The sequence below is a fragment of the Melanerpes formicivorus genome, unplaced genomic scaffold, assembly GCF_026170545.1.
Source record: "Melanerpes formicivorus ecotype bairdi unplaced genomic scaffold, bMelFor1.0.p_v2 SCAF_16, whole genome shotgun sequence".
NCBI classification, from domain to species: Eukaryota; Metazoa; Chordata; class Aves; order Piciformes; family Picidae; genus Melanerpes; species Melanerpes formicivorus.
This window is the reverse complement of record NW_027142368.1, coordinates 11,552,503-11,569,816: the sequence shown is the minus strand read 5'-3', so window position 1 is coordinate 11,569,816 and position 17,314 is coordinate 11,552,503. Positions and strand designations below refer to the sequence as shown.

General features: G+C 42.4%; 1 protein-coding gene across 1 annotated transcript in view; it reads left to right on the top strand.

Annotated features, from left to right (window-relative positions):
- SERGEF (secretion regulating guanine nucleotide exchange factor) overlaps positions 1–17,314 on the top strand; it is a 144,592-nt gene that overhangs the window by 30,629 nt on the left and 96,649 nt on the right. Inside the window, exon 9 of the mRNA XM_068148112.1 lies at positions 2,241–2,401. Within this exon, the coding sequence (XP_068004213.1) occupies positions 2,241–2,401 (161 nt within the window). The remainder of the gene's footprint in view (positions 1–2,240; positions 2,402–17,314) is intronic.

Genomic DNA, 17,314 nt, shown 5'->3' with positions numbered 1-17,314 from the left:
CTTACTAACAGGATGAAGCTACTTTGAGCACAAGCCCTATGAGGAGAGGCTGAGGGAGCTGGGGTTGCTTAGCCTGGAGAAGAGGAGGCTCAGGGGTGACCTCATTGCCCTCTACAACTACCTGAAAGGTGGTTGTAGCCAGGAAGGGGTTGGTCTCTTCTCCCAGGCAACCAGCACCAGAACAAGAGGACACAGTCTCAAGCTGCACCAGGGGAGGTTTAGACTCGAGGTGAGGAGAAAGTTCTTCACCGAGCGAGTCATTCGTCACTGGAATGTGCTGCCCAGGGAGGTGGTGGAGTCACCGTCCCTGGAGGTGTTCAAGAGGAGATTGGACGTGGCACTTGGTGCCATGGTCTAGTCATGGGGTCTGTGGTGATAGGTTGGACTTGATGAACCTCGAGGTCTCTTCCAACCTTAGTGATACTGTGATACTAGACTGAAAGACCTCACTTGTATCCAAAGTAGAGTATGACTAGTTTCAGTTTTTCCATGAACTGTCGGAAGCTCCAAAGGAAGGAAATCTTTTGTGCCCTTGAGAGAAAAGGACAACTAATTTTATCCTTTAATTATTTCAGGGAAGCTTTATCTGAGAGACTGCATCTGAAAATCTTGCAGTGATTGGAGTACAAGTTGCCACTGCTAGCAGATTTCCAAGAAAAATGGCATATGTTCTCTTGTATTTCTACATATGTATATGAAGGTAGAGGATTTCGGTTTATTGATGAGATACATTATCAGCTTAAACTTCACATAGCACCAGTGCCCACCTTTGTCCCCTTCAAGACAGTTTAACAGCACCCAAAGGAAAAGGAAGATGTCCAGCTTTCCAAAGGTTTCTGTTGGGCCATGCATTAAGGAAACCCTCATTTGTCACCTCTGGGTGGTGTGATGGGTATGCCCTGCTCCTGACCTCTCTGTGGGCTGTGTCTTTACTGACTGGCATAGGAAGAAGTGTGCATGCTTAGCTGACTTGCTTGATTTCATGGTATTTTCCTCAAATCCACATCATCTGGTTTTATGTCTTGATGAATTGAGTTCAATTCTGAAGAGGAGTTTAAGGCTTGGCTGAAGTCTGTACCTCACTCAAGGTCATTGCAGACTTCCTTTGGGCTGGAATGTGGGTTGCTGCTTGCAGTTAGAACCAAGCAGAGAACATATTGCTTGTGTTGTGGTGTGTGTATGTATATCATTTTTTTAAATTGGAAGCCCAGAAGGGATAGCTTTTCACTACTTACCTGCAGAGATCTATTTAGTTCATTAAGAAAATAAAGCTGTCAGTATGACTTCAAGAGGGGATTGGACGTGGCACTTGGTGCCATGGTCTAGTCATGGGGTCTGTGTTGATAGGTTGGACTCGATGATCCTCGAGGTCCTTTCCAACCTAAGTTATACTGTGATACTGTGACTTTAGTGGGTTTTTTGTGTGTGGTGTTTTTGTTGTGGTGGTTGGTTGGTTTGTTTTTGGTTTTTGTTTTGGTTTTTGTTTTTAAATTATAACCACTGGGAACTGAAGGTAAGAAGCATTGCTTTATGGATGTTGTCCACACTGAGAATGGACTTCTGGGTGTTAGTTCCCCAGCAGTGAACCTGGTATGATATATGGAGAGGATCCACATACTGCTGGCTTCATTTAAAGTTATCTTTGCTTGGCCAATTTGTGATTCCTGTGCAAACAAACTGGTGCATTTCCAACACTTAATGACAACTGTGATGATGTTCCTGATGTTGCTGTCCTGAGAGCTGTTACTCTGCTAACAGAACTTGTAACAGAAGGTAACTTCTATTAGGGAAGCATAAACTGTGTGTTAAATACAGACCATGCCATGCAAAGACTGGGAGTAGGGAAGCATCTTTCATGTTTTGTCTGTCCTGCTGCTAATCTAAAAATGTCCTTTGTATAACCAATTGCATGCACAATGTCCAGGTTATGCAGCTTTACTGACATGGTTTCATTTGTATCCCAGGCCAACCTACAGATGCTATTCTGCTAGAAAACAAGTTAATGAAGTTTGAGTACCCACGTAGAAGTACACTGTAATATGTCTTTAGCTGGTTTTCTGTTTGTGGGTTTGGGTTTGGTTTGTTTGGTTTTTCTCCTCAGCTCCTAGAACAAAGTTCTCAGTAAGTTTCTGAAGCTTTAGTTAAAATGCATTTAGAAGTGTTGTTCTGCCTTTGAACTGGTATCCAGATGTTCCAGGAACCTAGTGAATAAGTAATCTTGAAATGTGTTTTGTCTTTAGAAACTGGCAAGGTATTCACCTGGGGCAGAGCAGACTACGGGCAACTTGGAAGACACGCAGCGGTTCCTGATGGGCCGGAGGCATGCACGGCATCTGAACGACACTTGGAGCTGTTGTGTAGCACCCCTGTTGCAGTGCTTTGCCTAAATGGAGCATCTCAGGTGAAGAAGAAAATTGCTGTTTCTCCCCTGCCCCTTCTTTTGACGTGCATTCAAATAATCAGAAAAAATTTCCCAAGAGAGCCCTTTCTCAAGCTGTGGCACAAGCACTTGCAGCTCTTCCTTTAAGCTCAGAATTCAAGATGATTCACTTACTTAGAATTTATACAAATGCTTTTGCATTCAGAAGCTGATTTTTTCCTTGGTGGAACCAGAGTTACCATTTGCATCTTCTTTCAGCTATCGGTGTGTGCAGGATGTAGCTGCACCTGCAATACAGCTGAACAGGTGAGGGGGGATGTTGCCCAGCTGCAGCACTACTTTTGTCTGAAGCCCCCTGTAACAGTTTAGCCAGTGGCCTGTCTCTAGGTGATAAATAATGCTACAGCTCAGGCTATCTAAGCACATAATGAATATTTCTTTACCTTATAACATCCTGGAGTATTATTGAAGGTATTCTTTTTACATGTCTAATTCAGTATTAAATGATTTATCCTCAAGCATAAAGATGATCAGAAAGAAAATGTCACTCAAGTTGTTTGCTGTGCTCTGACACAATGTACAACCTATACTGCCTCCAGACCTCCTGGAATGTTATGGCAATTGGCCTGTGGCAGGTGATGGGCAGGTCCCATCTAGGCAGATAACCAGTCAAAAGGTGTATGTGTCTGTGGGGTAGCTGGCAGTCAAAATGCAAGAAGTAAGCAGAGGTCGACAGTTCCAGCTGCGGTGCATGTACTGCACCTCTGTCTCCTGGCAGTATCCTATGGTGAGACTTTGGTTAGGTCAGCCTCTGCCCTTTCCTATCATCAGTGTCCTGTGGATGTGTGCACTTGCAGATGTGGAGCTTCAGAGCCTAGGATGCTGCACTAATGAATAATTTGTTTAGTCAGTGTTGGCTTCACCACGACTCAAACCTTCTTAGTTATTTTGAGATGGGTCCTGCTTTTGTCATTAGGTGTCTACAGAGAGCACTGCTGTTGAATCTGTTTCACACTGGCTTTCATCTGTGCTGTGGACAATGCCTCAAGTATGCAGTTGTGTCCTTTCTCATACAACACAAAGCCAAGGCAGCTGTAGCTTTTGCACATGGGAGCTTGGAAAGATGAGTGTTCATGAAGGTGAAAGAAAAGGATACATTCAGAGATATTCCTTGAAAAGGAAGAGGGAAAAACAATCTCATCTTCATTCTGCTGCCCTCAGTGCTGTTCCTCCTTAATGACCTATGAGAGACCTGATTTGAGTGATTAGCAACAGCAGCGCTCTGGAGCAGGCATCATTCTTTGCAGAGCTAACAGCATGAAGATGATTTAAGAAGAGTGTGATCAAGAGCTAGCATCATTTGTACCCTAAGAGGATCTCTGTTGATGAGAAAAGGACAAAGCAGACAATAAGCCTAAATGCTTCAGTGCAAGATTACAAAATAATGCCAGAGCTAGGATTATGTCTTAAACTGAAGTGTGCAGAGAGTGAGCTGCTTTTTGCTTACGCATACACTATCCCTTCCTCCATTTGTTGTCATACAGTGGCAAGGTTTGATCTGGGAGCTGAATTAGAAGGAATCCAGAGAGGATGAGTTCTTTTCCATGTTTGCCTTGCGTTAACAATTCGAATTTGCATACTTAATGCAGAGAGACAGTTTAACAGTTGAGGATTACCAATGATGATTTTTATCCATGGTCTATTTATACAAATCACTTCTCCTGATTCAACTGAATTCTTGGCAAAGTTGTGGTCTCCTGATGGCTGCTGCACTTCAGTTAATAATGTTAAAACCAAAATGGAGAAACTAATCCAATGATTAGAGGACAGTATAAAAGGCACACTAGTTTACCGCAAGGACAGTGCAGTAAACTTTACCTCTTGTGCTGCTCCTTGTCTCCATTCCCACAGCTTCCTTGCTTTCTCCACCAAGGATAAGGATTCTCCTTTCTTTGTGTTGAAATTAATATTATGTCTGTGTCTCTCTACAACTCCAAAACCTGATTTTTGAAGTGTTGTGAGTGACCTCTTCCATTGTGAGTCTGACTTCATCTGGCAAACTCATTTGAAAACACTGACCTTGAGAAATGTGAGCATTTTTTTCTTTCAATGGAAAACCACCAAAAGCCTGATCTTTAGATAATTATCTGCTAATCTGAGTAGGTCTTCTTGGTGGCCTTAAAAGTGTGTGTGGACATCAGGCTCCTGGAGACTTATATATTTAGGCTTTTTGAATTACACAACTGCAGATCTGTTTATTATTTTCTCAGTGCTTTGGTGCATGACCACCATGGAACAGGACAAAGCATTGCAAAGAAACTTTGGGCTGCAGCCCAAGTCAGTTGTGTGAGACATTCTGCATGTTGTGGGCCATCCTTGATTGGTCCTCTTCAGAACGTCTGACTCATCTGCTGACTGATGTGCATTCATATCCACTGCTCTTCAGATGAAAGGACAATTAAATACAAATGGCCTGGAATGTGAGGAGCTGCTGTATTTAGCAAATTTTACAAAGACCTGGTTGAATGTTTCCTTCTTATCCAAGTGCTTTTCCAGTCCATGTGGTATTTTTGGTGTTGCTAGCTGTCGTTCCGCCGTTTGCAGTACGTTCAGCATGGCATTCACGTTGCAGCAAGCATTTGCTGCAGTGTTGAACAAGTGAGAAGTCATTGTGCAGTGCTGAACATTTCTTGATGACTGGATGGAAAGGCTGCAGACTTTCTGGATATGCAGCACTGTTCACATGGAGCGATGTTTCCATCAAAGCATTTCTCTGTGGTAAAGGGCAGTTTGTCTTTCACCAAGGGGTTTGGGAGTGGAATTTCTCACCTGGTAAACAGGTAGTGCAGTATTGTGTTCTTGTGTCTTCAATCAGTGTCTTTTACAAGTTGGTTTTGACCTATGCCCTTTGAGAAATGACAGTGTTGGATTTGCCTGGGTTGGTGCAGGTAGGTTGTTACGCTGTTGTAGAGATGCAATGATAACAATGGTAATCAAAGATACAGTGACAAAAATGGTGATGTGGAGATGTTCACTTTAATATTCTTGCAAGAGTGAAATCGAGTTCTCAGCTTATCAGTTAATTTTAAGTGACAAAGGAAAACAAAGGCCATGGAAAAGCAGGTTCTCAGTGCGACTTAGTGTGCAAATGAGAAGTTGCAATTAAGGATGAAAATAGAGATCAATTTGTTGAAACTATCCCCAAAACCCCAAACAGGGTGTATCAAAAGAGTGAAACTCCAGTCTGCATATGAAATACAGGAAGTCTTTGCCAGCTTAGGTGTGTTTGTGTGACCTGCATGCCCTCTGTGGGAGGATAACACTGATCTTGGCAGCACTGCAAGAAGTTGAGAGGAGTTTACAGTTGTATTACAGGAAATGAGGAAACGAGATTTAGTTCTTAGGTCAGTCAGTTCTCCCTGTTGTGCTTCTAGCAGGAAATTGAGGGCAGTAGCACTGCTGAAATTCAGGTGCAACTTTTTGGCTAGGTAGCCATCCCACTTATTCCTTGCTTTTCTTAGCTTATTGAGACATGACCATGGTTTGTGAAAAAAAAATCTCATGGACTGGGTAGAAAGACATTTAACACTCTAGCAAAGTAATTACTGGAAGTTAGCAATGCAGTGTGTTAGGCAGTAGAAGTTACTCTGGAAATGTTAGTCTGTCCAGAATAATTGTGACCTACTCACAATTTTTAGCATAAATAACTTGAAGTGAAGGTCAGCTCTTTAACAGTAGGTGAGAGGATGGGGAGCTTTCTGCCCTCCTCTAGGCAGAGCTTAAATCACCAATCTAGATGTGTAACTTTTGGAAAGCAAAGCAAAGATTGTGTTGGTTCCCAGCACTGTGCTTCTCATCACACATGGCTGTCAATTTCTCTGCAGCTGGTGTTGCAGAGATGGAGATGGGAAATCAGATTTGCACCAAACGAATGGCAAAGGAGAACTCCTTCACTGCCTTTGTGTGCCAGGGACATGTGCCATGTGAATACAAACTACAGGGTCTCCAGTTACTGCTTTTGCAGATGAGGGTTAGTGTAAAATGACCAAAATTCTCTGCTAGGGTTGTGCTGTAGCACTGAAGAGGCAGCCAGGGGTCAGGCTGCTTTGTGATCTATATGGGAGACCACGAAGGGTTGATTCGCCTACAGTTTGGGTGAAGTAGGAGAGAAGTGACATGGGATGAAGTCAGGAGTTGGAGACTCACCCAGCATGTGATGGCTGAGGTGTTATAAATGTGAGTGTGGGCGAATCCTTAATCTTCATAATTCACAAATTCATTTTCTATTCGATAGTGTGTTGCAGCTAGGATTCCAAGTTAATACCTCCCTTGGAGATCTGAAAGTGTCAGCGAAATGGAAAGAGACTAAGACTACTTGCAACAGTAGCCAGGGCTTCTGCAGACATGCATCAGATCTGTCAGTAGTGTAGCCCTAATAATGAAACCAAACTGGCAGCAAAAGGACTAACCTAGGTTACCTTGTTTGTAATTCTGGTCTGCATATGCTCATACTAGATGCTTTAAATGAAAAATAATGACTGGGTCCCATCCTTCTGCACAGATTGTTCTAGTAACAGTGTACCATGGCTGCAACACACTGAGCTCAGAGACAGCTTGTGATCCAGCTCATTGCTCCTCTGAAGTATATTTTTGCACCAGCAAATGCCATGAACTTTCACTAGTGCCTTTCCCATGCATTAATGCAGTTAATGCTGGCTAATCAACCATGGGGAGTGCTGCAGAATTGCTCAAAAAATGTACTTGGTATTGAGACAGTCTCTGCCAGCAGCAACCTTGGAAGGTGACAATTGTTAGTGCAGAAGTCCCATTCTCTCTCACTGGCATGCTTCAGTTACCTCCTTCATCCATGAGGAGCCTAACCAGTAGTTTTTAATTGAAAAAGTATCCTAGTTTAAGGTGAGTCAGATCTAACCCAGGGCATGTGCATAGATGTGTTCCAAGTCCAAGTGAAAATACGTTTTGAAGCAAGAGTCTGGTGGAAAAGGCCCTAAAGGATGCAGTTTTTCATTCCCAATTTGTCATTAGAACTGTTACAGAGAAGGGATTAACAAATCAATGCAGGCTAAAACAAGAGAAAATCAATAAGAAACTGTAGTGAACTGGAACAAAGCTATCAATTTTCAGTATTCTCTGCAATGAAATCTCATCCATACCTCCTTCTGTGGAGGGAAAAATAATGCAAAAATGCTGATTTGGGATTAGATTAATTATTTTTTTCACCTGGATAACTCCAGAAATTTAGATCAAGAAACTTCTGGTGTAAATGCTACTTATGTTTTTCTGGTGCAAATCCCTTCTGTCAGCTGAAGTTGCCAAGGTTTACATGCAGCCTCTACTGTTAGCTGATTTCACACTTTTAAGAAGCCTTCACAATCCAAGACCTTGGTCTATTTCTATAGAAAGGAAAAGGGGGGAAACAATTACCAGCAAGCCAGGCTGTACTGGACCTCACAAGAGGTTATATGGAGAAGGCACGAAAGCCCTCCAACAAACTTTGCCTAGGAGATTTCAGTCACTTCAGTCCAGACAGAGACATTATGGTGTCTAACATTTGATTAAGTGCTGTGACAGGACACATTGCAGGTGTACTTGGCTGTGCAGTTCCTTTACGGCCTTTGGGTATGCCAAGATGCAGTACTTTGTGTTTGTAAATGCTTTGTTCTCTGTGCAGATGTGAGCATAGGGTATGCTTTTTAATTCTTGAATTGTATTCTCATATCTTCTCTGCTTGGTTCTCTATTCTGCCCCTGTACACTGCACTGGTTAGGCCACACCTCGAGTACTGTGTCCAGTTCTGGGCCCCTCAGTTTAGGAAGGAGGTTGACTTGCTGGAGAGAGTCCAGAGAAGGGCAACAAAGTTGGTGAGGGGTTTGGAACACAAGCCCTATGAGGAAAGACTGAGTGAGCTGGGATTGCTTAGCCTGGAGAAGAGGAGACTCAGGGGTGACCTTATTGCTGTCTACAACTACCTGAAGGGGGGTTGTAGACAGGCAGAGGTTGGTCTCTTCTCCCAGGCAGCCAGCACCAGAACAAGAGGACACAGTCTCAGGCTGCACCAGGGGAAGTTCAGGCTGGAGGTCAGGAGGAAGTTTTACACAGAGAGAGTGATTGCCCATTGGAATGGGCTGCCTGGGGAGGTGGTGGAGTCCCCATCACTGGAGGTGTTCAGGAGGAGACTTGACAGGGTGCTTGGTTGCATGGGTTAGTTGATTAGGTGGTGTTGGATGATAGGTTGGATGCGGTGATCTTGAAGGTCTCTTCCTACCTGGCTTATTCTATTCTATTTTGATTTTCTTGTGAGTTTGATTTAATTATTTGGGTTTATTGAAATGTCTGGACAGACTTTGTTTTTTCCAGAAGTAGCAAACAGTGAATTATTTTTCTTTGGCTTCTTGATCTGCTGCTGCTCTCTTTTTGGTAGTGAACCAGGACAAAGCAAAGATGAAGGCATCCTGATTATCTTAAAAAATGGTGTGGTAATGCAGTTAAATGGAAATAGCAGAACCTCCTTAGAAAGCAAATAGCTGCATGCTTAGAAACTTTTAGACAAAAAATTGGCAAAAAAAATGGCTTATGGCAGCACAGCTGCAGGGATCTTTTGGAATTTAGTTAGAGTATAAGAACAAGAAGTGAGATAAAAACCATTATGAGGTTTTTACTTATTCTGGATGTTTCACATGTTTGGTTTAAATGTATTTCTTCCTTCACATGAAAACCATAAAGGGAGGTGACTTCTCCAGTGCATGTGATTGAAGTCTTTCCAGTTTACTCAGTAGATTGGATCGTTGAGGCTGCCATGATGCCATACAATCAGAGGTTTTTCACCTTCTGAGATCAAGCAATGTTTGTAGCACAATGTCAGGCCATGAATCCTGCCTTCAGCCCTTGCCCAGGGGGAAATAATCATTTGGGCTCAGCTGCTGAATCTGAAGTGGTAAGTTAAACACATCAGACTGGTGAGAAATACTCTGTAGTTGCTTTTGTGCTTTCAGAACAATGTGAAAACTCAGTGGATAAGAGATACAAGTGAAATAATGGTGGTTATGGGAGACTAGGGATTTTCATATGTGTATTTTCAAAGTCTGGTCCAGTTTGCAGTGTAGCATACAGCCACAGCTAGTGAAGGTGCTTGGAGGCTTATGCCAAGGTAGAAGGTGGTACAAGTATTTCTGACTGAAGTCTGGAAAGCATTCCAGTAACTTCCCATGTTGGCTGCTGGCATCTTGGTCAGATACATGGGTTTCATGCACTGTGTCATTGGTTGCTCTGACACCACCTTTCTTGGTACAGCACAGGATAGATAAGGGATTTATGTGGCAAATCTGTTTCTCAGTGTCTTATGCTTAGAGAAGTTGGCCAAAGGCAATCTTTCTACTGTAATGTAAGTGGTCTGTCTTAAATACTGATGTGAAGAACTGATTTAGGTGCAAAGGCTTGGTTTGATCCTACCCATGGTTTCATGGTTTTGAGTGGATTGTTGGACAAGGAGAGTATGTGTTAAAACAATCCCAGTCGTCAGCTTGTGTTCTGAACATTTAAATTTTCTCATGTTTGAAAGTTTTGCTTTGGAACTGCGTGCCAGTTGCTTAAGAGCATGCAGGCTGATTTCTGCTTCACAGTGAATCTAATGTTTGCATTGGGAGTACAAGTCACAGGTTGTGGTGGGAGGGGATGTTGTCAGTCTTCAGAAAACAAAAATTCACGATCTTTTGCTGTTTCATGACACTTGCTGCAGTTTGATTCTTAGTCCTGTTTTAAAAGAATGCAGAATATTATAGAAGCAAATAGAATAAACCTTAAACAAGAAAATGGGAAGTGGGTGGTGACAGTTGCTTCTTAAGTTCTGTTGCGTGTGTCTGAGACTTACTTCTCTTTGATACTGCTGATTCTACTCAAGATTTGTATCTGGGACCTCAGTTACATAGAAAAATGTAGGGACTTGCAGAAATGCATTTGCATGGTCAGGTGTAAAACCTTCCATGGAGGAGTTGTTTGGTTTTTATTCATTTTAGTTGCTAGACTGAAGTCCCCTAAACAGCAAATAATGTTGAGATTTGCAGCTTCAGAAGAGGAGAGAGTACTTGGAACAGAATTATAGAAGGCTCTCCTTTGGTTCAGTGATTTGCATTAAGTCTTACAGGATTAATTTGCTGTCTCCAGTTTTCCTTGCCACAGCAAGTCTGAAATACAGACTGCTTGGAGGGGCATGAGAAGCAAAATGCTTGTCTTTGTACTTAAAAAGATTAAGATGGTATTTGTGAATTAATGTGATGCTATTTAATAATCTTAAGATACAATTGTTTCAGCTTAGCTGAGAAGCTGCTCAGAAATATGAAATAGGATATGATGTGAATTTAATGTTTTTCACTTTTAAGAAAGAGTGTGTCCCACCCCCAGCACCTCAAGAAATGAGGACAGAATTGTATCCTGGTTTGCTTTTCTGCATGGTACATGCAGATGTCTACAGCATCTTATGGTCAAATGAGTTAGGAGTGCACCATAGCTGACAGTATTCAGGGTCTTCAAGGATGGCTGCTTTTGTGTGTGGGGCCTCCACTTGCAGTCATGTTGGCAGAAGGCCAGTGACAAAAGAGCATTCAGTCACTTGCATTGAGTTTGTGCTCAGCATGCCATGCCACAGGGAATTCTAATAAACTCATTTTATCTGAGGACTTCAAATTTGGTAATCTTAGTGAAGGACTACTGATGTACCAGTGCTGAAATGAAGTACAAGTTCCAGGTTACTCTTTTCAACCGTTTTTTTTGCCTGTGCACGTCCCCTTACTGACAGCTTTTTAGATACCTGTGTTACTGCAGGGATTTCAGCTTATGCTGCTGCTTATTTTCTCTTTGGTAATAGATCACAGGCTTCAGAAACAGCTCTTTCCAGTCAGCGAGACCACCTGTGCTTTCTCTTTGGGTCCTGTGACTGAAAGGGAAACATTTTGTTTTCTCTTATTTTCTTGTTATGGAGCTAAGCACTTAATTTTGATAGCTTGAGAAACCAGGACCAAGTTCTGACACCATTGTATTCATGTTAGATACACAATTTATTATGGCACACTTGTTTGCTTATGCATTTATTGAAGTGTGTATAACATACCAATTAATACTGAGTTCTGTCTCCCTTTTTTATTTGCTTTTGTATTCAGTGCTGCATGTTGACAGATACTCAGGGAGAAATGGAATCAAAAACATTGTGACACTTGAAGTGGTGATGCTAAATTAATTTTATCTTTGAGCTAAAAAAAATGAATATGAATTTTAGGTTTGCTCTTCAATGAGGCTGTTTGAATGAGGCAAGTGCAGGGTCCTGCATCTGGGTCGAGGCAATCCCAGGCACAAATACAGGCTGGGCAGTGACTGGCTGGAAAGTAGCCCTGAAGAGAGAGACTTGGGGGTGCTGGTGGACAAAAAGCTCAACATGAGCTCTCAATGTGCACTTGCAGCCCGCAAAGCCAATCAGATCCTGGGCTGCATCAGGAGAAGTGTGGCTAGCAGGTCGAGGGAGGTGATCCTCCCCCTCTACTCAGCCCTGGTGAGACCCCACCTGGAGTACTGTGTCCAGTTCTGGAGCCCCTATTACAAGAGGGATGTGGAGGTGCTGGAACGTGTCCAGAGAAGGGCCAGGAGGATGAGCAGAGGGCTGGAGCACCTCTCCTATGAGGACAGACTGAAGGAGCTGGGGCTGTTCAGTCTGCAGAAGAGAAGGCTCCGAGGTGACCTAATTGTGGCCTTCCAGTATCTGAAAGGGGCCTACAGGAAGGCTGGGGAAGGACTTCTCAGGATCTCAGGTAGTGATAGGACTAGGGGGAATGGAATGAAGCTGGAGGTGGGGAGATTCAGGCTAGATGTGAGGAGGAGGTTCTTCACCATGAGAGTGGTGAAACCCTGGAATGTGTTGTCCAGGGAGGTGGTCGAGGCCCCGTCCCTGGGGGTGTTTAAGAGCAGGCTGGATGAGGCTCTGTCCAGCCTGATCTAGTGTGGGGTGTCCCTGCCCGTGGCAGGGGGGTTGGAACTAGATGATCCTTGTGGTCCCTTCCAACCCTGAATGAAACTATGAAACTATGAATGTAATTTACTTAGTAGCTTCTAATGGACTTGATGGTAAGGCACATGTCAGAATTAGTAAACATACAGATGTTGTGCTTTTGTTGTTGCATGCAATTTAGATATCCCTAGGTATAACTGAAGAGGAATACCTTTGGGTTTAGAGAAGGAGCATTAGAAAATCCATGGTTGTTACCCTGGTCTGAGCTGCACCTCCCAACAGTTCAGGCACTCTGCTTTCCCTTGTAGTTTGCTTAATAAAGATCTCTTGTACAGGACCGTAATCATTACACATGCCTTAGCTGAAGTTTCCTGGTGAGATATTTTGCTTCTGTTGGTTTTTTTTTCCCCCCATTTTTTTTGTCTTGCTCTCTTGCCCAGGAGAGTTGCTCTTGTGTAGCTCTACTGAGAGCCATCTGGTGTGACTGCTGGGAAGTCAGTGCTGCACACCTGAACAAGCCTGGCACACTGTTCCCATTTGTCATAGTGCTGGACCTGCCCCTGTGAGAGACGGTCTGCAGAGGCAGCTGTGTTACCTTCTGTACAATGTGTGTTTGGTCATGAACTTCTGCATACTTCAGTGGATTATTAATCAGAGAAAAGACTTCTCCAAACTTTGGGTAGAGGGGCATTCAAGTGCCTATAAGCAGGTGTCCTTGGCATTTGAATATCCTTTAAGGTCTTAAGTCTGTTTGAGCCTTCCTGGGGCTAGCATTCAGGCCTGCCAGTCACTGTTTCCAGGATAGTTTTTCTGTATACTTTCTCCTGCTTTTAGAGAGAGAAAACATACATACTGCAGAAACCTGTAGTATGGCTTTTTTCTTAGCTAAGGGCAATACCTCAAGGTGAGCTGCAGTAGCTCTTTATTTCCCCTGGATCAATGTCAAACTTTTCAGCTGAGTTTTAGAGCCGACCTGCCTGATCTTTAAATAATCTTTTCCTCTGACAATGTAGCAGCACATCTTCCCCACTCCCCCCGGGCAGATTCTGCTCCCAGAGCTCCTGAAATGAATAAAAGACTTAGTGGTCGATAATTGCATTCAGCCCCTCTTTCTCAAAGCATGAAGTTTGCTATGAGTAGAAGAATCCCTAGATGTTTCTCTCCTGTCTTTCTGTCTTTTTAAGACACTTCAGACCTGGTGTTACTAGATGGGGATGTGTGAAGAATTTAAGACCAGCACATTTCCAATCATAGCAAGACAAAGTGCATGATCCTGGGAGAGCAGAAGGAATGCACCAGTGGTTTTAGATGACTATACAAAATTAATTTGTAAGCCCAACTGCATCTTCCCATCTAAAAGTTGTAAAGAATCTGTTGTTCATGCTGCTGCTCTTGTCTCATTGCTGTGCTAAAATTGCCATGCCTTCTGCCCTGAGTCTCATCCCTGTGGGCAGGGTTTTCAAACAGTCTCTGCAGGTGAGCTGTCTTGAAAGAGTGACAGTTCAAAGCCTATCTTAGGAAAACAGGTGGCAAAAGAAAGATGAAGAAGCAAACAATGCTTAGGTCTGATGGACAGAGAAGGATAAAAAGGATAAGGAAGAAATCAGCAAGCATTCTGATATGTGGCATAATTCCTCACAGTAAATCTCCTCTACAGAATCCTTTGATACTTGGTTGCAGACAACACAGCTCTATAGTAATTCTGTCTGGAGATCTGAAATGCAGCAGGAGTTTCTGGGTCAAGTCCATGTTAATGCAGAGAGGTGCACTTAAGTCAGTGGAGCTCCACAAGATTCAGTGGAGTTACCCATCATGCTCTAAAGCCGTATGATCACTCATTTTCTGGTGGCTGTCATAAGTTAATGATATAAAAGGTGTGTGTCTGAGATTCATTTAAGGTAGCGATTGTAGTGGTCATCTATCAGACTACTGAATGTGTGTGTTAAGGCAAGCTTGTCTTGAAACTCTTGGGGTTTGGTTGGGTTTTTTTTTGTTGTTTGTTTGCTTGTTTGTGGTTTTTTAATATATCTTGGAACCTTGTTTTTATAAGATCTTGGAAACCTGAAACTTTAGGTTTTAATGCCAGTGTGAAACAGGCCAAGATTGCAGCCCTTAGTTGTCTATTAAAAAAAATAAATATCCCTTTTAAGCTGTCCTCACATTTTAAGCTACCTAAATGTTGTTGCTTCAACTGAGTTTCTGAAATGTCTTTGGATGACAATACTCTGGTTGTCTTTTGACAAACATCCAGTGTTAGATTCAGCTATGCCGAGTGTGCTTGATTAGGCCTATTGATTTGAGAAGTAAAGCAAAGCAGATGATGATTAACTGTAGCAGCTTTTAGCTCACTGCAAATGTTTTAAAGGAATGCAGCATTCACTTAGGAGCAAGAATAAGTGTACTGGCTCTGTGTTTCAGGGACAAGAGAATGAATTGGCTAATAACATGGTCAATGAAATAGTGAGAGAACCAAACCTTTATTGTCAAGTCTTTTTTCGTGATGTAACTAAAGAGCATCAAAATATGAAGACAGTTTTAAAATGTGCTGCTGTGTTGCTCTGATGTTGTTGGTGCAGCTTACAGCTCCTGTGGTATGCTGGAGGTTATGAGTGGCTGCTCAGGCTGACATGAATTACTATTTTTCTTTTTTCACTATTGGATTTGAGAAATCATTTGGAATTGAGCCAGAGGGTTATGTGTTACAGTAAATGACTAAAAGTGAAATTGTGTCTAAATGACTCTTTCATTGATATCTAAGCCACTGGAATGTGTCTTATCATGGTTACTGAAAAATTACTCAATCATTCCAGAGAGCTTTATTTTAGTTAATGTAACCCTCTTCCTTGTTCTAATACTGATTTGGTCTCTGATCTATTGGATTCAGCAAGTATTTGAATTTCCCATGACCTATGTCATGTTAATGTGTCTCTAATGCTTGGCAAGCATAATTTATTCTTGTGAAGGCTTGCAGAGTAATAGCCCATAGCTGCTTAGAGAAGAGCAGTGTTCTGAACCTGACCCAACACGCTGTGGTGTTGCTGTGTGTGAAGGCAGTGCAGCATTGTCTGTTCTGGCCTGCTCTTTTGGTGCCCAAATTTATTAATGTAATTTGTAACCTGGGAGAGAAATTTCTGCTCTCTCTCTTCTGAATTGCCTTTATTTTGAAAACAATAGCCTAAACCAGCCTCCTTAAATTGCAGTACAGTTGTTCTGCCCTTGAGTACTACTGATGATGGAAACATCAGATGGGTTATCATGAGTACTTGCAGAAAGATACTTAAAGAATATGGAACTCGCCTCAGAAAAATCAGAGTCCAAAAGTCCACTCAGATGAGAATAATAGTTTCTTTGAAGACCACAACAAGAACTGAAAATTTTGGGGGTTTTGAGCACCTTATGTATCATTAATTGAAACCAATAGACGAAAGTCTCATGATTAAGATCTCTAATAGGCTTATTTAGCAAGGAGAAGAGAAGGTTTCAAGGGCACATAGTAGCAGCCTGCCAGTGCCTACAATGAGACTCATCAAGAAGATGGATTTGGGCAGGAGGATAAGAAGCAAAGGAAACAAATTGAATGTGAGGTTCAGACTTATTGTAAGGAAAACCTTTTTTACCATGAGCACAATCAGACAGTGGAACAGGCTGCCCAGGCAGGTTGTACCCTTTCCACCCTTACAAAATAGAAAAGGCTCATCTGGATGAAGCCTGAGCTATGTGATCAGATCTCATAGCAGACTTGTATTGTGTTGGACTAGAAATCTCCTGAGATCCCACTGAACCTGAGTTACCCTGTGATCTGCAGATCTTGTTTCTGTCCTCAAAATTGTTTGCACAACTGCTCAAAATTCAGAATTATGAAGCTTCAGTCCAGTGCTGTAAAACAACAAGCTGTCAGGGGTGACTACTGAGGTTATTTGTTAAAATGCGCCAGGCAAGGGCTCAAATCAAGTTCAGTTTGCCGAAGTAATTCTTCTTGCTAGGAAGGCAGCCAGTGAGAGAGAAGGAAATTAAAGAAATCATGCTGTTTCTTTCCTGTCAGCTAAAATACACATTTTGGATGCAGCAAAATGTATAGAAGTGTTATGTAAGCAGTTCAGCTCTCAATGTGCCCCTTTGGATAAAATAAGGTGCTTGTATTACTCTGATAGGGTAGAAGCTGGCATCTTCTTTCCAATACTGGCTTTTGGAGGGGAGGACTGAAACTGAAATAGCAACTTGGAACAAACTGCTTCATGGTTCAGTGGTTCTTTGTTGTTATTTTGTTTTAGCCCAGAAGCACTAAAATTAGCTGTCCTCTCCTCTTTGTTCTTTTTTTCCCTGTATGCTCCAAAGTTTGAGAAGCAACTCTGCAGATTGTCCATACGCTGAGAACCAGAGCCCTTGATCTGGGTGCTTTTAAAATGATCATTTGATTTTTCAGGGTTTGCTCTGCCGTTTCTCTAGTGATGTGCTGTTTTCTAGCATAAGTTGCGCTTTGGTCATATAAAATAAAGTCACACTGGTTTGTGCTGGCAGTTTTGCTCTAAATTTATAAGCATAATTTTAATTCTGTGCCCTTCTCCCTGTCCTCTTGTTTTCTGTTGAGCAGTAATAGATGCACAGCCTGTGTGACAGATATGCTATTGAAATTAGTTCCCTGAAAACAGCCTGTGCTCTTGCGAAAATTAAAACCCCCGATGTCTGCAACATTGTGTTCTTCTGCAAGGGTAAACAGAACAGGAAAAGGAGACGACGTTGTTTAGAGGTGACACAGATGTGACTTTGCCATCATTAAAATGTTTCTTGGGAAAGACTGTCCTGATTCATGAGAATCATTTCTATTTGAGTGTTTCTTTGGAGTCACGGTATTAGTCATCTGGAGTCATGTATGCTGTCTGCAGTTTTTCTTAAGGATCTTTGCTTGTCTGAAGAAGTTCCCT